General features: G+C 42.5%; 1 protein-coding gene across 7 annotated transcripts in view; it reads right to left on the bottom strand.

Moving 5' to 3' along the window:
* The window catches only part of SMG7 (SMG7 nonsense mediated mRNA decay factor), a 103,352-nt gene that overhangs the window by 38,451 nt on the left and 43,882 nt on the right, over positions 1 to 21,019 (bottom strand). For all 7 annotated transcript variants that reach the window (XM_038412970.2, XM_043491059.1, XM_038412971.2 and 4 more), the window contains 8 exons: positions 20,263 to 20,380; positions 18,419 to 18,551; positions 10,753 to 10,924; positions 8,548 to 8,619; positions 7,212 to 7,362; positions 6,624 to 6,759; positions 2,218 to 2,380; positions 1,583 to 1,739 (listed from right to left, as the gene is read on the bottom strand). In XM_038412970.2, the coding sequence (XP_038268898.1) occupies positions 1,583 to 1,739; positions 2,218 to 2,380; positions 6,624 to 6,759; positions 7,212 to 7,362; positions 8,548 to 8,619; positions 10,753 to 10,924; positions 18,419 to 18,551; positions 20,263 to 20,380 (1,102 nt within the window). The remainder of the gene's footprint in view (positions 1 to 1,582; positions 1,740 to 2,217; positions 2,381 to 6,623; positions 6,760 to 7,211; positions 7,363 to 8,547; positions 8,620 to 10,752; positions 10,925 to 18,418; positions 18,552 to 20,262; positions 20,381 to 21,019) is intronic.

The raw sequence follows: 21,019 nt of genomic DNA, 5'->3' as shown, positions 1-21,019 counted from the left end.
ATCTAAAAGTTAACAACCTGACAGCTGTATTACCTAAACACTCACTGCAACTGAACTGAAGAGAAGCAGGCAGACTGAAAGGACTCCATCTCTCTGCCAAGGGTGGTAAGAAAGAACTTGGGTAGGTATTATGGGTTAAGGTGGAGATGGAAAAAAAAACCTGTAAGTTGTAGAAATGGATGGCCAGAAGAATCTGATCTCAGGTGCATGGAGTGTATCTGCAGTAAGAGAGGAATCCATGTGGACAACACATCAATGAAGAACTTAATATCTGTCAATTTTACTTAATTTTAATTTAAGGTTTTTTCATAAGCCTCTTTTTGAAACCCTTAAATTATACTTGCAGTCTATAAAAGGAAACTGAACATACAATGGAACAACATGAAAAACTGTTGAACTCAGATTTCCTTTTCATTATCCTGAGCCTATGATTTGGAAAATGAAGCATGGAGAGGTCTTTATTTTTTGAAGTAGGAAGATTATGGAAAGAAAAATTTCCCTAAGCTATTTTTTTTTTTTTAATTTTGAGTGACTGTTGGGGATAATGGTACATAACGCTTTTTAAGGGCAGATTTCAAAGCACTTTGCAGTGGTTAGTAAGCACTATAATCCCTATTTGACAATCAGGGAACTGAGGTTCAGAGAGAGATTAAGTGACTTGCCCAAGGCCACACAATTAGGTGCTGAGCAAGGAACAGACTACATCTCCAGACTCCCAGTCCTATGCTATACCTACTGCTTTTGTAGGGCTCTGTCCATTGTGGCCACTTACCCCCAGGATGACAGCAGCCTTCTCTTTATTAAGGTATACAATACTCTATTCTTACTGTGAAGATTAACATTTATTCAGGCAGTGCCAATTAATCCAGTCACTGTACTTCACCTTGGTTTTTTAAAGACATTGAGAGAGAGAGAGCGCGCGCGCGCGCGCGAGCGCGTGTGTGAGAGAGAAAAATAATAGCCACTTAGGTGTTGAAAAACACATTCATAAAGCCAAACAAAATTAAACAATTGCTGTAGTTGTAGAATAGACTGGGCAGTGCCACAAAAAGCCTATAATTATGGTACTATAAGCATAGAGTAGAGCAACACCATGAGATGCTCTCTGTGCTGACCTTCAGTACAAAATTGAAGATTATGGGAGAATCTTGGATTCTAGTACCATCCAAGCCTCAATGCATGACTTTTGGAAAATCATTTCACAGTCATCGGCCTCAGTAAATCTAATTGAGCGAGTACAAAAAACCAACACAGATTACTGGGTGAGGTTGTTTGGCTTATGTTATACAGGAGTCAGACTAGATGTTTGCAATGGTCCCTTCTAACCTATGAATAAAATCTAAAAAAACAATGGTTATATATTTGCAATACTTTATCTAGTTTAAGACCCAGAACCCACATTTTTTTGCAAAAATTCTGTACTTTTAAAACCTCAGTGTCTGTAAATGAACAGTTAAGGGACTCAGTCTATTTCTTCACTACCTTCTTCACATTAATCCTTCTTTAATCACTATCACCTTACACAACTAACTGAAAGTGAAAAGAAAAAAGAAATAATTGTATCAAAAAGAGAGAGACTCACTACTGTCTTTCATCAACCACTGCCTCCTGGAAGACACTGGGCCTAAGTTTCAGCCAGTCCATCGAGACCTTTACAGCAGGAAGCGGGTATGCACCCCAACACTCCTCCTGGAAGTCATTCTGCAGTGGACACTTGCACAGGACTCCAAGAAAGGAAACTGAAAGGATAACAGGTGAAGTGAGCTGTAGCTCACGAAAGCTTATACTCAAATAAATTTGTTAGTCTCTAAGGTGCCACAAGTACTCCTTTTCTTTTTGAAAGGACAACAGAGGAATCCATAACAACTTTTAAAAGTGTTACACCATAAATCTACTTTGAAGGGCTATTTAGACACCCTAATGATTTTAGTTTAAAGATTCCACTGGCAGATTATGATCTCTTATTTTCCATGTACTACTTCTTACCACAAAGTTCAGCCATTAGCTTTTTGAATTGGTTTTCCTAAAAAGACTCTGTTGACAACTGAAGAGAGGTGGTAAATCCAGTGGGACAAATAGGTAAGTATCTCCTTACAAGTGAATCAATGGAAAAAACAGAAACTGAATTGGGGGTGAGGGAGGGAACAATCCATTTTAAATGTAAATTATATGGAAGCAAAGAAGAAAACAAAAAATATTTGGAATCTCAGTACTTACTGAAGAGGGCAAGTAGCTGTGTCCAGCAGAGCTGCTCATCCTGGCTGTAACAATGCTGTTCAGTTTCATTGCTAAAATCTCGCAGATGATGCAGTTGAAACAGGTTGATGACGGTAATATGAACTAACTGCTGAGAGTTGAAGGCTTTTTGGAATAACAACCTCTGTAACAAAGAAATGTATATAAAAAAAGAGTGTGTACTATAACCCAGAAAGAATGCATTTGAAAGGGTTAGTTGACTGACTGACATTTCAGACTTGTGGTTATTATTGTACTACATTAGCAATGGTTCAGCCACTGGGGAGAAGGCACTCGTCCTAAATGTTTTTCAAGTGCTATTAGATTATCCCTAATAGCGAATTACCCCTCCAACGCAAACATACACTTAAGATGGCACCTGTACACAAGATGGAATGTACTGTGGGGGACTGGCCCACTCCATGTAGTTTAAAAGTAACATGCAATAGAGTGATTACGTTAAAATGTGTGACTATGCAAACTGCACAGAAACATACGAGCTAATCTTTTTCCCTTTCAAAAAAATGAAACAGCAGCAAATGTAGTGTCATGATTAAGATTTTTACAGATAAATCAGGAAATTCAACCATGATGTATGGTTATGCGTTATGAGTGTTTCCATATTTAATCCCATGGGACAGAACTATTAATAGTGATGAAAATGGCACATGATGTTTACAAAAATGATCTTGCTTCACTAAGTACAGTAACACTAGACACCTGCCATTCTTTGGCAGATGAAGATGAACTTTAAAACTTTCTGATGCATAGTGATAAGGGCTGACATCCAATTTAGCACCACAATCAATTTAGACAAAAATCACATAGCGAGCTAAAGTTAGTTGCCTAAGAGGAAAAAATGACTTTTCTGAGTCCCATGCCCAGTTTTGTTTTTTGCCTAAGAGCAAACAGCACCCTAAATTCTACAACTGGAGTCAGAAGCATAATGAGACTGCTGGTATTGTTGAATAGTCTGAACCCTATAATTTTGGATGTAAAGAAAGCTTCAAGTTTAGCTGCATGACCAACCATACAATATCTACAGCTAAAAATATTTCTGAAAATATAGCCTATCGTTTCATCAGTTTCATGACATCCCGAAGGCTGAGCTGTTAAATGCACATTTTGCTTCAGTCTTCACTAAAAAGGTTAATCGTGACCAGATATTCCACAATTAATATTAACAAGGGGAAAGGAATGCAAGCCAACACAGGGAACGAACAAACTAAGCTAGATCTATTCAGCAGGGCCTGATGAAATTCATCCTAGGGTACTGAAGGAACTAGGTGAAGCAATCTCAGAACCATTAGCAATTATCTTTGAGAGTTCACGGAGGATAGGTGAGGTTCCAGAGTACTGAAGGCTAAACATAGTACCTATCTTTAAAGAGCGGAACAAAAAGAGGGCCTTGGGAATTATAGACCAGTCAGGCTTAACTGCCCTAGTAGATAGGGGAAAGCAGTAGACATGATGTATCTAATTTTAGTAAGTAAGTCTTTTGACAGTCCCCCAGGACATTCTCGTAAGCAAACAAGGGAAAACAGTCTACATACAATTACTATACAGTGGTTGCACAACTGGTTGAAAGACCATACTCAAAGAATAGTTATCAATGGTTTGCTGTCAAAGTGGAAGAATGTATCTAGCGGGATTCCACAGTGGTCAGTCCTGGGTCCGGTACTAGTCAATATTTTCATTAATGACTTGGATAAAGGAATGGCAAGTATTCTTATAAAATTTGTGGGTGACCCCAAGATGAGAGGGTTGCAAGGAGGACAGTCACAGGAAGACAGGATTAGAATTCAAAACTACCTTGACAAATTGGGTAATTAGTCTGAAATCAACAAGATGAAATTCAGTAAAAACAAGTGCAAAGTACTTTACTATGGAAGGAAAAAAAAAAAACAAAAAAAAACCACCAAATGCACCACTACAAAATGGGGAATAACTGGCTAAGTAATCCTGAAAAGGATCTCAGGATTACAGTGAATCACAAATTGTGTACGAGTCAACACTGTAATGCAGTTGCAAAAAAGGCTAATATAATTCTGGGGTGTATTACCAGGAATGTCATATCTATGACATAAGAGGTAATTGTCCCACTCTACTCAGCACAGGTGGGGCCCTAAGCTGGAGTACTGGCCAATTATAGGCACCATGCTTTAGGAAAGATGAGGACAAACTGGAGAGATCCAGAAGAGAGGAACAAAAATGATAAAAGGTTTAGAAAACCTGACATATGAGGAAATGTTAAAAAAACTGGGCATGTTTAGTCTTCAGAAAAATAGACTGAGGGGAAACCTGTTAACAGTCTTCAAATATATTAAGGGAAGTTATAAAAAGGACAGTGATCAATTGTTCTTCAAGTGCAGTGAAAGTAGGACAAGTAGTAATCAGCTTAATCAGAAATCATAATCAGCAAAGGAGATTTAGGTTAGATATTAGGAAAAAGCTATAAGGATAGTCAAGCTCTAGAATAGGCTTCTAAGGGAGGTTGTGGACTCATTGGAGGTTTTTAAGAACAGGTTGGACAAACACCTGCCAGGAATGGTCTAGGTTTACTTGGTGCTGCCTCATTGTAGGGTGCTGAACTTGACATCTAAAGGTCCTTCCCAGCCATAGGTATCTATGATTTCATGCTTCACTTCACAACCCAGTTAGATGAAATGATTTTCTTATATCATGGAGAGGAGGAAGCTAAAATTATTCAGCTCAGTGTAGCAAATGCCATGTTACAGAACATGTTGCTTATATATACACAGCACAATGTAATGCACAAAGGCAGGGTGTCATTAGTTCTTGCACACTTTGGATGTGTTCGGTACCACAGAGCCTTTCACATGCCTGAGCACTGTTCATAATTACTAACAAGCATTCTGGAAAGTGTCATTTATAAAATGGCTAAAATTAAGAAAAGAGACAGTGATGAACAGTTGGGAGGGTGGGGGAGGTTTGTTGTTTTAAATTGTACCTAGCTAAGTCACATTGTCTGGAGTAAACATAAAAAAGCTCATCTGTTTAAATTAGAGAATGTAACAGTTTTAAACTTATGAGCTATGTGCTTAATTACTGGTTACTCTTACTTTGCAGAGGAGACAGCTCAGTTTTAAATGGTTCCACTCCATGCACAGAACTGAAGGCTTTCAAAACAAACATTGCTCTCACGGGTAAACTTTGCCAGCAGGAGAGGCAGCTTGAGCAGGGTTAAAACAGTCTTAATTACAACTAAAGAGTAAATGTAGGAAATCAAAGAAGGAAGCTTTTGGTTCAGAATTCACTAAAGAATTTAAGGAAGACTCCTCAGATGAAATAGTAGTAGTTGGTAGAAACTGCTTTTCACAAAATCTCTTGCGATCATCCAGTTCAAGAAGCAGAGAATCAAAAGTGGCACTCCAAGCTCAGAATACAGCCTATGTTTTAAACATTTAATTAATTTTAATTAATCTTTTGTCTCCACAACAGAAAAACACATTTGGATAAGCAATGTTAAACTGGAGAAAAAAATCATGCTGTCTGTGTAGGTGAGTAGGGCTGACCATTATCAGCCTCACCACCAAATCTTTGCAGCCTGCTGACTATCACCACCTCATGCATAGGGCCCTACCAAATTCACGGCCATGAAAAACATGTCATGGACCATGAATCTGGTCTTGTGTGTGCTTTTACCCTATACTATAAAGATTTCAAGAGGGAGACCAGCGTCTCTCAAATTGGGGGTCCTGACCTGAAAGGAAGTTGCAGGAAGATCACAAGGTTATTTTAGAGGGATTGCAATATTGCCACCCTTACTCCTGAGTTGCTGCCTTCACAGCTGGATGGCCGGAGAGTGGCTGCTGCTAACTGAGGGCCCAACTCTGCAGGCAGCAGTGCAGAAGTAAAGGAGTATGCCATTCCATGCTATCTTTATTTTTGCACTGCTGCTGGCAGCAGCTCTGCCTTCAGAGCTAGGCTCCCAGCCAGCAGCCGCCCAGATCCGAAAGCAGCGCCATGGCCAGCAGCAGCACAGAAGTAAGGGTAAGAGTACCGCAACCCGTACTACAATAAAACTTTGCGACCCGCCCAGCAACTCCCTTTTGGGTCAGGACCCCTACAGCTACACCACCATGAAATTTCATATTTAACTAGGTGAAATCATGACATTTACGATTTAAAAAATTCTACAACCATGAAATAACCAAAATGGACCAGAAAGGAATTTGGTAGGGCCCTACTCATGCACATCATGTTCTATTTCAGGATGCAAAACACTTACCCTCTGGTCAGAAATACTTTGTCAGTTTTCTTAAAGGAACATGTTTTCCCAGCATATTAAATCAATGGAAGACTAGATTCCTAATTTTTCACTTTGGAAATCTAACATCTATACAGGAATTTTTTGTGGCACTAACCTTGAACTGTTCCTCCAGCCTCTCTCGAAGAGGGCTCAGCTTCTCCAAGCCCTTACTCAGATATACATGGCCATGGAACTTAATAAACGCCTTGATGAAGTCAGATACCCCCCATCGAGTCTTCACCTCATCCCGACTGCAGTTTGAGAGAAATAGTTGGTTTCAGTCTTTGTAAATAGACATAGCTGCATAGACTAAGGATCTTCCAGGCAGAAACAATGCTAATAGCTGCATCCCCTTCTCAGAGAAAGGACAGGGGTGTGAGAGAGAAGAAGTAGTTTCCACTATTGGCTGCCCCTACCCAAGAGATGTGCTGGTAACTTGATACAGTGCACTTGCCCCCCCAATGGTGCTCCCACCCAAGAGGGTCTCAAATACAGGTACCTCCCGCTCAATACATATATAAGGTGGATGTGGCTGGAATGGGGATCTCCTACTTCTGTGTGCACATTTGTTACTATGAATGCTTATCTGTGGTGGGTATACACACAGACACACCAAATAAGGGATGGAATACTTGCCAGGACAGAGGCAAAGGGAGTGTTAGTTACGAATAACTACTCACTCTTTAGAACAGATCAGCCTCACCTTTCCAGTGCTTTAGAAAGTGCTTTTTGTAGATTAGTGGAGGCAGCTGGGAAAGGGAACTTCACAGCAATGCTTCTGCAGTAGTAGAAAATTGTGGTCAGGTGGTCTCCTTTGGAGGAAGCTAAAATAGCCAACTGATTGTAAGGCTGACCTAGGGGAGAAGAGGATGACAATTTCTCATGGAGTGAAGTGATCTTTTCTTCAACTGTAACCAAAGCTTTTCCCTCTATTTGCTCTAGAAAAGAAGCTCTATTTCAATCTAAATCTTGGCTATAAGGACAGCAAGCTTCCATTTAAAGCTTATATATCCTTTATACAGATCAGATTAATTTGCTGAACCAGTTATCCAGCCCCATCTCAGCACTGCTATAATTCACATGCTACAGAACTCATGGTTCAAATTTTCACAAATCTATTAAATGTAAAAAACAGATGCAAATGACTTAATAAAAAACACTTTGTCTAAGCAGGAAGGTACAGTCAAGGCCAGGCAAAGTTTTGCCTCTAACATACCAATCAGAATCTATTAGAAGTTACTGATGTAATACAATTTAAAATACATAGGACAAAAAAGACCGCTCCAAAGATTTAAAAGTAAGTTTTAGATGACTACTGCACTGAGTCCTGGTGGGTGTGGCTCATAAAAGTGGTTTGCATTCTCACTACAGAGCAACCTGCAGCAAATGGGAATTTGTATTCTGTTCATTGTAGTTGAATTAGTTCTATTCACTACTATATCACTGTACCTGCATAAGGAGAGAGATCAGGAGGAAATAGGGAATCAGAAGGCTGAACTACAGAACCACCTCAAACTTGTATGAGTGACTTGGAGACCCCCTGTGAATTACTGAATTTTATGTATTAGTAAGTAAACAATTAAAGAAAGCAAAGAATGTTTGTTCATTTGACAAGGGCAGTATAGTACTATGTGTTTTAGTACTATGAGACCTCACTATAATATTTTGCTATTAATCCTTCAAGAAATGAAAACAGATTGTGTGGGAACTATGGGTGCATGCAGATTAGTGAAGTGTGAATTATCAAGGTTCTACTGGTTTCAGAGTAGCAGCCGTGTTAGTCTGTATTCGCAAAAAGAAAAGGAGTACTTGTGGCACCTTAGAGACTAACAAATTTATTAGAGCATAAGCTTTCGTGAGCTACAGCTCACTTCATCGGATGCATCGAAGGTTCTACTGTAACTTATTGCTGGTATTTTATGTTTTTAATACTCAAGATCTTAAAACTATTTCTCCATTTTCTATGGAGAAAAAAGCAAACGCCTTAAATACTGATTTGGGATAGTAAACTCAGCAGAATAGAGGCATCTCAGACTCACCATTGGAGGGAACAAGCTGAGCTGCATGTCTATAGTAGGACTCTGCCTGGCTGGTCTGATTCCTGTAGCGAGCTAAAAAAGGAAAGAAAGGCAAGTTTAGACAGCGGTTTGTCTTGCTGCTCAGAGGGCTAAATTCTCCTCAACATTTCCAAGTATTTGGTCCTGCAGATTACAAGTACATACAAAGAAAAGGAGTACTCGTGGCACCATAGAGACTAACAAATTTATTTGAGCATAAGCTTTCGTGAGCTACAGCTCACTTCACTGGATGCATTCAGTGGAAAATACAATGGGGAGATTTATATACAGAGTGAACATGAAACAATGGATGTTACCATACACACTGTAACGAGAGTGATCATTTAAGATGAGCTATTACCAGCGGGGGGGGGCGGGGAGGAACCTTTTGTAGTAATAATCAAGGTGCACCATTTCCAGCAGTTGACAAGAATGTCTGAGAAACTGTGGGGGGTGGGGGAAAACAAACATGGGGAAATAGTTTTACTTTGTGTAATGACCCATCCACTCCCAGTCTCTATTCAAGCCTAAGTTAATTGTATCCAGTTTGCAAATTAATTCCAATTCAGCAGTCTCTCATTGGAGTCTGTTTCTGAAGTTTTTTTTTGTTGAAGAATTGCCACTTTTAGGTCTGTAATCGAGTGACCAAGAGATTGAAGTGTTCTCCAACTGGTTTTTGAATGTTATAATTCTTGATGTCTGATTTGTGTCCATTTATTCTTTTACGTAGAGACTGTCCAGTTTGACCAATGTACATGGCAGAGGGGCATTGCTGGCACATGATGGCATATATCACATTGGTCGATGTGCAGGTGAACGAGCCTGTGATAGTGTGGCTGATGTGATTAGGCCCTATGGTGATGTCCCCTGAATAGATATGTTTACTTGAGGAGACCCATAAACGTCTTGCAAATACTTTAAAACAAACAGTAGAATTACATACCGAGTACCTGAAAGAGTACAAGGAACATCAATTCACTTTTAGTTGCCCTCCCTTTCCCACTCCTCTTTCAGGTCCCAAAGTCACAGATCACCAGCTCTTATTCAATACCCTCAAATACACTGTGTCAGACAGATTACACAAAAAGCTGTGAATGCTCTTCGTACCTCTTGACACTAGGAGTATTCAATACCTAGACCTAATGCTAATTCACTCGGAGTATTCAATACCTAGACCTAATTTTAAAGTAGTTGCAGGTTGCCTTTTGCAATAACCCTTTCTACAAAAAGAAAAGGAGTACTTGTGGCACCTTAGAGACTAACAAATTTATTAAAAAGTTTAATCTAGTGTGGATCATATAATCAAAATATGTAAAGCACCACAATAAAATTATAAATGGAATAAACCTGTTGAACTTAAGTGTACCTGGATGCAAAATAAAGCATCCAGGCTTATGAAAGTTAGACTTCTTACCATGTTCTTTGTAGGAAAGACTGTTTAACAGGCTCTCTCTGACATGAATACCTGTTAAGCGCTACAACACAAATTCTTGTAATAGCTCTTGCAATTTAACAGGTTTCTACTTTTCACTGTCTATCTCTGCAACAAACAGAGCTCCTCTAGACGAAAACACAAGTCTAAGCAAATCATTAGAAAGCTACTCTTCAGAATATCACTGCCTTCTTGCATCACAGTCTTTCAAGGGCTCTAACACTCCAGCATTACATTTCAGACCTTTCAACCTGTTCAAACTGTTCAGTCTACAGGCAGCAGTTCAAGGCAGAGTACTTGGTCTAGCACAGGGGTGTCCAACCTGAGCCTGAGAAGGAGCCAGAATTTACCAATGTACATTGCTAAAGAGCCACAGTAATACATCAGCAGCCCTCCATCAGCTCCCCCACTCCTGTCCCAGAGACTCCCACCCACCTGCAGCCCCGCCAATCAGATGTTTTGTGGCATGCAGGAGGCTCTGGGGGGCAGGGGGAAAGAGAGCACGGCAGGCTCAGGGGAGGGGGCGGGAAGGGGTAGAGTGGGGGCAGGGCCTGTGGCAGAGCCACGGGTTGAGCAGCGAGCACAGCCCAGCACATTAGAAAGTTGGTGCCTGTAGCTCCAGCCCCGGAGTCGGTACCTATACAAGGAGCCACAGATTGGCTGCCCCTGATCTAGCTGCAGCACAGGTTGCACGGATTCCTTTCCAAGTTTATGCTATACAGAGCATCTCATCTCTCCTTGCTCCAAACACTCACCAATGTCTCCAAGGTGGACAAGGCAGTGCTGGCAGATGTATGAGCAGGAGCTAGACTGCGGCTTCACAATGGCGCTGGTGTGCGTCTGTTTATTGCTGATAATTCCCAGCTGGGAGGACTTCACACGGCAGGGTAAGTCTACATTAAACACTGTGCACAGCTCCTGTAATAACTAGAAGAAAAGCCCTAGTTTAATAATAAAAATCAGACAGTAATCAACACAGCAATGTAACAGCAGTGCAAATACTACTACTACTACTGCAACAACAGAGTTGCATACCCCCCCATGCAGAGCACCTCCATAAAGAAGGCATGTTCCCCAAACCTCACTGCCCAGAGGTAGATAAGTAGGGGGCAGAGGGCAGATGCAGATCTGTTATGGTCATTTTTAAATATTTTCTGAGAACAGCAGTTACTAGTTAGATTTTTCCTTGAAATTCCTGACTCCAAAGACTAGGTTGGGTAAAGAATTCACAGGAGAACAAAATTACTGAATTATTATAGTACCACTTTCTTAAACGGGCATCCATCGTATTCTCAAGTTATACAGCAAGGTCCAGTGGATGTACACAATGCTTCAAAACTACCATACAGGTATATTAGGACGTAAGGAAAAACTTGCTTTAAAGCAGGGGTGGGCAAACTTTTTGGCCCGAGGGCCACATCTGGTTGGGGAAATTGCATGCAGGGCCATGAATGTAGGGCTGGGGCAGGGGTGCGGGAGAGGGTGCAGTGTGCAGGAAGGGGCTCAGGGCAGAGGAGGGAGGGCAGAGTGTGGGAGGGGGCTCAGGGCAGGGAGAGGTGCGGAGTGTGGGAGGGGTGTTGCAGGGGGCTCAGGGCAGGGGGTTAGGGTGCAGGACGAGTGCAGGGTACAGCAGGGGGCTGGACTGCAGGAGGGGTGCGGTGAGGGCTCAAGGCAGGGGGTTGGGGTTTGGTCTCCAGCCCGGCACCACTTACCTGGAGCGGCTTCGGGGTGGCAGCGGTGCATAGTGGGGCTAGGGCAGGCTCTCTGCCCTACCCTGGCCCCACGCCACTTCTGGAAGCAGCTGGCACCAAATCCCTGTGGCCCCAGGGAGTGGGGGCGGGGGGGGGGGAAGGGGGTAGAGGCTTTGTGTGCTGCCTTTGCCTGCAGGTACCTCCCCCAAAGCTCCCATTGGTCTCAGTTCCCCATTCCCAGCCAATGGGAGCTGGGGGCGGGGAGCAGTGCCTGCAGGCAAGGGCAGCACATGGAACCCTCTGCCACCTTTCCATCCCCCAGGGGCCGCAGGGACATCGTGCCAGGGGCTTCCAGGAATGGCGCGGGGCCTGTGGCACCACAGGGGTGGCAATCCCACAGGCTGGATCCAAAGCCCTGATGGGCCGGATCTGGCCCACGGGCCGTAGTTTGCCCACCCCTGCTTTAGAGGCCTACTTCTATGGACTTCAAGACATGATGTTGTTAATTCTTTGTAGCACGTCAATACACTGTGCTATCTGTGGATATTGATTCCCCTTTAGACTGGTCCAAAGAGTTCAAGAAACAGGCTTGAAAAGAAATTTTACGCTTTTTGCTCTCAACATAAAAGCTAAGAGTACACAAAATTTATAGTCTGTGTAGGATCCCATTCCCTTAAAAATACTGTTAATGAAATTCATGGAGAAGGAAATCCAAGATCACTAAGCAAAAAGTTGGATGGGAGGAAAGAACTACCTTTCCTTTATGGGAAAGAAGCTCTGAGCAATTGAGAGGGGAAGGGATTTTTAATCTGATTGAGCAGAGCTGACTGTTAACTACAACAGTTTCAACATCCCTACCCCTTCAGATAAAAGCCAAGAGAGCACCCACTACAGTTCTCTAGTGGATCATGACATCCTCTGACATTTTGTCTGACTTGATAGAATGCCAGGCCAAAAAACAATTGGTGAGAGACTCAAGTTCCAAAGCAGACACAGTTGTTACTGAATCAAATACACCGAACGCTGATGTGAGGGAGTGCTGAGGAATGACTGAGCTTTGCTTTCCTGGTTAATGCTTTTGTAGTTTTGCCTAGAGGCTTCTGGCAGAAGCTCTTGAACCAAGAGCATTTTGTTACACCATAACGGAAATACCTATGTACAGCCTTATTACTAAGAAGTGGACAGAGATGTAAGGAATACTTTGCAGCCCTGTAAATTCACTTTCCCCAAAAAATTTTTACAAAGGAGAATAAAGTGTCTTTTAGCTTCATATTAGCTGCAGACAACTGAATCAAAAAAAGACAGGCAGGTGAGACAGTCAACTCTTATGTATTTGGCAAAATCTTCCAGAGTCTGAGTCATCACTTGGAAAGTACCTGTCTTGGGCTGCAACATCTTGGCAAGGTTCAAGATTCTCTCCCAAGAAAAGCACCTAATTCATAATAGGCAAATCCTGAATAATAAGCCTTCTCAAGGACAGAAGGCTCAAACTTTTAACTTAAAATGTGACATGATGAATAAAGAACGATCCAGAACTAGTCTTGTGATGAATAAAGAATAATAATCCAGAAATAGAAATTGCATTGCTGGGACAGGTAAGAGCATTTCTTCCATTTGTCCTTTTAACAATAATTCAAACAAAGCCTTTGAAGGCATACAAACTCAAAAATCCTCTTCCGATGTGCCTTTGTATATCAGAATTGCCACTAAGTAACAAAGAAGGACTACTTGTGTTAGCTGGTATCTGTGTTGGAGACCAAAGACATAACATTGACCCCTGAATGTTCTCCAGCTGGAGATATGAAGGGTCACATAGATCATGGCCAATCTATCAAGGATGAATAAGCAGAATGTTTCCATTCTCCGCTAAATCTACATAGGAAGCCCAAAAGGGAACTGTAGCTGGTAAAGCTGATGGGGACAGAGAGCTCATATCCCAAAAGTTCTTGGATGTGATGGTTTCCAACTTAGCCATTTTCTTTACTCAAGAAAGGCACAGATGTGTCACTCCTATCTTCAAAGTTATAGCTATGAACATTCTTGAAGGTTAAGAGGTGAAATGTGATACCAAAGTCTGCTTCAATTGTCCAGACAATACAGAAAACAGCAGCACAGAAAATACATATGGCATCAAGCATTTATGGTTTATGTGCTGTTTGAAGAGTCAAGTCCCTCAAAGCAGCTTCTCAAGAATGCTTCAGTTGCTCTTCCGATATTGAGGATTTTGTCCTTCTCAATTAGGAAGAAAGTGGATGATCCCCCTCCCCCTCCAAAAAACTAATGGTACTTTTTCAAGCTCTGCCCATAATACTCAACCCCTGCCTACTTGAACCTAAATATGAAGGTCTTACTTCATGCACATTATAGTTACATTTTAAATGTATTTTTTGCTCACAGTAAGAAAAAAGTCTTATTGTATGGACAAAAGCAAGAAAGAATCCCTTAAAAGCAGAACATCTCCAACTGATGGAGAGAGAAACCCCTGAAGTGATCTTCCAATATACAGTGTGATAGGTATTCATTCTCAAAGATGCCATCTGCACATCAGTTTCACTCCTGAGCATAAGTAGCTTGAGTGAGGTCTCCAAATTAAAAGCAAATCAATTAGCACTGCAGCGAGCAGAGCAAGAAAGACAGCCTATGCCACAACAACATAAAAGTAACATGAACTTTAGCATACTTCAGGGAAGAAAGACACTTCCAAAAGACAAAGGTGTAAAAACAAGTAAGGCCGCAATGAGAATCCTCAGACTGTCAGAAGTTGGCCAATTAATATAAGAGATATCCCAAAGAGAGAACTCCAGGAGACAGGAGAGTCTGCTCTGCCTCACCCATTATAACTCACATATTCTACAGTATTGTCTGCACAAGAAGTCCTTTTCCTAGAATCTGAATTAAAAAGTTATGCTTCATGCAGCTGTGCAGGAAAAAACCATGGCAGCTTTGCACATATTCAGAATTTAAGCAGACCTCATGCAGCAAATGAAGAAGCTATATTTTGAATATTCTGTGTTGTGGTTCCTATAGGCATCAGACAAGGATGTCTTATGATCTTTTTACTGGTAGTGGATTGGTAATGAGAGAGACCGCAGAACAACCAAGGGTCATACAGTGAACTTTCACATAGAAGTTAGAGCATCTTGACTTTGCAGATGACATCAGCTTGCTATCCCATATCCACAGAGACATGTAAGCCAGCACAAATCATCTCCAGGCTTATGCACAATTAGTAGGGTTGACAAACTCCAAGAAAACTAAAATTGTGAGAATCAACACCACTTTCTAGGACTGACATGTCACATATCTTGGCAGCATTGCAAGTACAACAGGTGGAACAAAGACATTAAAGCCAAAATAGCAAAAGCCAGCCATGCTTTTGTAACTCTAAAGCCAATCTGGAGAAACAGATATCTTGTCCTCCAAACTAAACTTTGAATATTTAACACCACTGTAAAGTCGGTCTTACTATGTGGTGCTAAAACTTGGAGTCTTAAGACCTTACTATCTAACTTGCACATTTTCATGAAAAACTGCCTTAGACTTATCCTCTGTCTCAGATGGCCAAAACAAAAAAGGCGAAGAACTCTGGAGAATGATGAAATAGAAGCCAATAGAACAGGATATTATGGAACAAAAATGGAGATGATTATGCCATACATGGAAAGACCCAAAATATCATGACAGGCAGGCATTGGACAGGAACCCCCAGGGTAAGAGGTGGCAACCTAGACCAAGGATAACATGGAAACACATTACAGAAGCAGAACTGAAAGCTATCAAAATGACATGGAAAGAAGCTTAGACTGCTTCAGGAGACTGGCAAAGATGGAAGACTCTGGTGAAGGCCCTACATTCTGCACGGAATGGAAAGGCATAAAATGAAAATATCTAGGGTTGGGATCATCAGGAGTGTAAGGGAGTTGAGTGCCCTTAATATTAATCATAACCCTTTTATTGTTATCAAATCTCCACCACAGTATCATTTTAATTTCATCTTTTTAAACAGAATGATCTTCTATGTAAAGTAATCAGTTTTATAATAGTTTTTAAACAGCCCAATGAGTAGAGCACTACCAAATTCACAAACATGAAACACGCATCATGGACCATGAAATCTGGTCTTTTGTATGCTTTCCCTATACTATACAGATTTCACGGGGGAGACCAGCATTTATCAAATTGGGGGTCCTGACCCAAAAGGGAGTTTTTGTGGGGGGGGGTGTCACGAGGTTATTTTTAAGGGGGAGGTCACGGTATTGCCACCCTTTTCTTCAGCACTGCCTTCAGAGCTGGGTGGCCGGAAAGCAGCAGCTATTGTCTGGGCGTCCAGCTCTGAACGCAGTGTCCCACCAGCTGCAGTGCAAAAGTAAGGGTAGCAATGCCAAACCATGCCACTCTTACTTCTGTGCTGCTGCCTTCAGAGCTGGGCAGCTGGAGAGTGGCAGTTGCTGACTGAGGGCCCAACTCTGCAGGCAGCAGCACAGAAGTAAGAATGGCAATACCATACCACACCACGTCATCCTTAATTCTGCACTGCTTCTGGCAGCAGCTCTGCCTTCAGAACTGGGCTCCTGGCCAGCAGCCGCCCCTCTCCAGCAGCCCAGTTCTGAAGGCAGCACTGCCGCCAGCAGTAGTACAGAAGTAAGAGTAGCAGTACCGCAACCCCTCCCACAATAACCTTGTGACCTCCCACACACAACTCCTTTTTGGGTCTAGACCCCTACAGTTATAACACCGTGAAATTTCAGATTTAAATAGCTGAAAATCATGAAGTTTACAATTTTTAAATTCCTGTGACAAAAATGGACCATGAATTTGGTAGGGCCCTAACCATGAGGTCTCAGCTGATCACCACAGAAACATCTCTGCAACTGGTGTTCCTTCAAAAGTCAAAAGATTGCTGAGGGACAATTATGGGACCAATAACAGTAGTAGCTGTGTTTATTAAGATTACATGCAAAAAAAACCCACTATGTTAGAGGAAGATGAAGGTAACAAACTAAAGCACTTTATGTAGTGAAAGACTCATCTGTATGACCCCTCCCTTATTTATTACAGAAGGTAGAAGGCATGTAGTGGATTACAGAAAAGGAAAGGATGGTCTCAGGGATAAGGCAGCTAAAAGTTGCTCTGGAGAACTGGATTCTACCTTCTGCCAGAGTTCCTACATCAGGGGTGGGCAAACTTTTTGGCCCGAGGGCCACATCGGGTTTCTGAAATTGTACGGAGGGCCGGTTAGGGGAGGCTGTGCCTCCCCCAACAGCCAGACATGGCCTGACCCCCCACCCCCTATCTGATCCCCCCGCTTCTCACCCCGATGGCTCCCCCAGGACTCCTGTCCCATCCACCCTCCCAACCCCCGCTCTTGGTCCCCTGACCGTCCCCAGACCCCTTGCCCCTAACTTCCTCTGCCCCCCCAATCCAACCCCCCCATGCTCCTTCCTGACTGCCCCTCCCGGGACCCTGCCCCTAACCACCCCTTCTCCCTGACTGCCCCCTGCCACCCCTTCAACCCCCCTCTCCTTCCTGACTCCCCCTGCCCGGACCCCTGCCCCATCCAACCCCTTCTCTCCTTCCTGACTGCCCCTCCCCCAGATCCCTGCCCCCATTCAACCCCTGTTCCCCACCCTCTGACCACCCCAACCCCTGTCCACGCCGCAGACTCCCCTGCCCTCTATCCAACCCCCCCGCTCCCTGCCCCCTTACCGCGCTGCCTGGAGCACCGGTGGCTAGCAGCGCGGCTACACCAGGATAGGCAGCTGCGTCGTGCTGCGCAGCATAGAGCATCGGGTCAGGCCGGGCTCTGCAGCCCCACTGCCTAGAGCATTGCGCCGCACGGCGGCGTGGCTCCGGGGGAAAGGGGACAGCTTCCCAGGTCAGAAGCTCAGGGGCTGTACTTTGCCCACCTCTGTCCTACATGATGCTAGTCAGGTCACTTAAACCACGCTTTTCAAAAGATGGTCAACTAATTGTGTGTTTCTCATTTTATGGATGCTTGAACTTGAGACTCGGTCTGATTTTCAGAAATACTGAGCACTCACAGGTGCAAAAGGAAATCAATGGGAGCTGTGCTTTGATCATATGAAGTCCTCTATAATGCTAAATACTCTAAAAATCAGGTTCCAGGTGTCTCAAATGCGTTCCAAAGAAAAAGTTCAGGTGTTTTTTTTGTTTGTTTTTTTTTAAACATTAAAAACCAGTATATTTTTCCCTAATCTCGATCAGGAACAGCTGAATGGTTATGGCTGAAATAAAAAAATAAATAAATAAAAATTGGGAGGGGAGGGGGCAAGACAATTACCCAGCACTGAAAACTTCAGCCCAAACAGTTAAAGTTTGGCAAACTTAAAAAAAAACAAAACAAAAAACCCCACACAACTGAATACAGGGGTCTTATAATGGGAAGCATCAGGAAACCTTAGTAAGAAGCTGGTCTACCAGCCTCACCTATAGTAAATATTTTACCATTTTTAGACTCAGACTGTTGCAGGAATGAATACCTCATGCTCCTCCTTCTCCATGTACAATATTAAACAATTGGTCAAGTGCATTATGGGAGCTTGTCTGCCTCAAGCGTAAGCAACTGCTGGAGGAAACATACTAAATTCGGCAAAATAAACAGTGCAAGCTAAGCAGAGGAGCTGCATACATTCACTATCAGAGCAAAAGTGTAAAAACCTCTTGCTCCAAGGTTGTATATTTGTACAGAAACCAGTGTTTCAGAACTCACCTGTGTGTAGAAACCACTAGCTGCCTCTAGGAACAGAGAAAGGTTCGCCTGAACTTCACTCCGATTCGGGTTTGCTCGGTTTTTTGCCTGCCCCTGAAGTGTTGTGATCTGATTCTTAAAAGCATGATTCCAGCTGAGAATAAAACACAATTCTGTTGGTTACAGCAGTGACTCACTGGGCAGACACTGAGCTCCCTGAGAATGGGAAAAAACTGTCTTATAATTATAAGTCACCTGGCGCTATAATTATAAGTCACCTGGCGCTAACTCCATAAAAGCTCTCCACTTATTCTAGTGCCTTAACTGCTCCCTTTTAAAATGGAACAGAACATGCAGTGGAAATCTAAAGTCAAACGGGGAAGAACTGCAAGTTCCCCCCAAATCTCCAAAAACCAAATAGATTGTTTGCAGCATTAACAATTATTTATTTGCTGCCAGCACTAACCAGCAGGTCAAGCACTATTAGTCATAAAGCTTTGACCATCAGTCTCACGGACAGGGTTAGAGAAACTGTTCAGGAACTGATGTCAGGCCGAAATGTCTGAACATCCAGCAGCTGTAACATCATGCTCTTCGCCAGGGACTGGAAGAAATGCAGACTATTAAACAAGGCTGGTACAAAAAGATGCTCCTGTACCTGAAAGAAGATCCGGGGTAAAGGCTGGGGGACAATCCAGCAAGAACCTCACCTGGCTATGAGGAAGTCATACTGAATGCCGCACTAGAGCATTATCCCTGTATGATCTTTCCCCAATCTCTGGCATGGAGTCTTTGTCCCTAAATTAGTATGAATGAACATTTGGAGCTCCTCCATCACCAGTTTCCCAAATGCTCAGAATAGCAGTGTTAGGGAAGATTTCCTGCTCTTCTGATCCGCCTTTCCTTGATGGGAATAGAAAGGCAAAATGTCTCTTTCCCCCTCCCTTCAACCTCACACAACTGAGGGAGGCTCAATATCACTAGTCCTCACCCCATAAGAGGATCTTCATCAGTGATGATTGCATCACCCTCTTCTCATGCTGATCGCAAGGATGCTTCCAGCTTGTTTTACTAACACATAGTACTCTACTTCTGTGCTTCAGCTGTAAGGTAGGGTGGCACCTGCCCATTTGTAAGTTAGAGTTGACATTAGTGGGTAAGCAAGTGTGGTTTTGAGTCTTTTGTTTTTGAGTCTATTGTTCTGAGCCGAGTCTCACTCACATGGCTCTCAAGTGGAGCTAGATCCCATCCCCTGACCTCAGTTGGAGTTGCACTATATTTGCTAAGGCTGAGTACTCAAAGCTTTTTCCATGTCAAAGATTACGTGGCAGAGCAGCTCCTCTTAGACATAGGGAAAAACAGATTATTCACCTGTTCGACTAAAAAGGCAGGTCCATGGATTAGAATTCTCAAACAAGTTTTTGGGAATGCTGAAGGGATTTCACTAGGAATTCCATATTGGAAAGTCTCTATGCAACAAGTGACACCTCTCTCCAACATTAATCAGTTCCATAAAGCATTCATCTCACTCACAGTGTGTATGCTGCACATGCCTAAACAATGAACTATTATGTACAAGTCCTTTTTTGAGAGTACAAATCCATTAGAGATTTTCTGACACACAGCAAGCTTTCCCCCAAAGTCCTTAAGGGCAGGAATTGTAAACATCCTTTCATTCCCCATTCCCATACATTCCTCCTAGTTCTTTAAATTCAGTGCAAGATTATTCAAAATGCAATTATTCAAGCTTCCACTTACAGAAAAATTGAGCCCATTTTATAGGTTGTACCCACTCTTCCACAAGTCTTGGAAGGATCCTGCTCTAGTTCACAACACATGTGAATACTTGCGATTAGAATACTTACAGGTCCTGTTCCACTTTCTTGTCTAAAGCGTACTCCAGATCAGTTACTAGCATTTTCTGGTATAAGTCCTGCAGAGCCTGTCTGGATGTCCAGACTTCAGCTGGACCCAGCTTCGAATCTGAGCATCAAAAAACAAACAGATTTACCATGTCCCTGTACACAGAACAGCATTGTTTCAACTGATTTTTCCCATTCCTGCCCCAGGAAAGAAAACACCACATCATGCCACTTCCAATGCCATGCCACACCTCCCTTCAATTACAGCTTCATCAAAAAACAAAAACTAGGAAAACCAATGAATACCAGGAAGAGATTTGCAGGCTTTGCAACAAAGGGACAAAATGACAAGCTGCTAGAAACCAGAGGATTGCACACGAATTTCATATACAAACTATTTTACCAAAAGCACATCAACATAATATTTATTGCAGTTCTAAAAACAGACTAAGTTACCACTTATTTAAATTCACCAGCAATAAAAAACATGCTATCTTGTAAAAGCCAGAAGATAGATGCTGCAAAACTGCATTTTAGGACTTCATAGGCTGCATTTGGGGCATCCATAAGTTAGTGTTTGACACAGCAGTTCCAGCATCTTCAGTGCTAGAAACCAGAGACAGATCTTTGCTATTACTGAGAATATCTGCTATTCATTTTTAAATAAGTATCAGATCAGTCATTACCCAAGACATATGAGCTAGGTCCAGTCCTGCTCTCTCTTCCCAGGTGGAAGATAGGGCTCATCCTACATCACCAG

Source organism: Dermochelys coriacea, chromosome 8 (genome assembly GCF_009764565.3).
Source record: "Dermochelys coriacea isolate rDerCor1 chromosome 8, rDerCor1.pri.v4, whole genome shotgun sequence".
NCBI classification, from domain to species: Eukaryota; Metazoa; Chordata; order Testudines; family Dermochelyidae; genus Dermochelys; species Dermochelys coriacea.
This window is presented reverse-complemented; position numbering and strand designations above follow the sequence as displayed.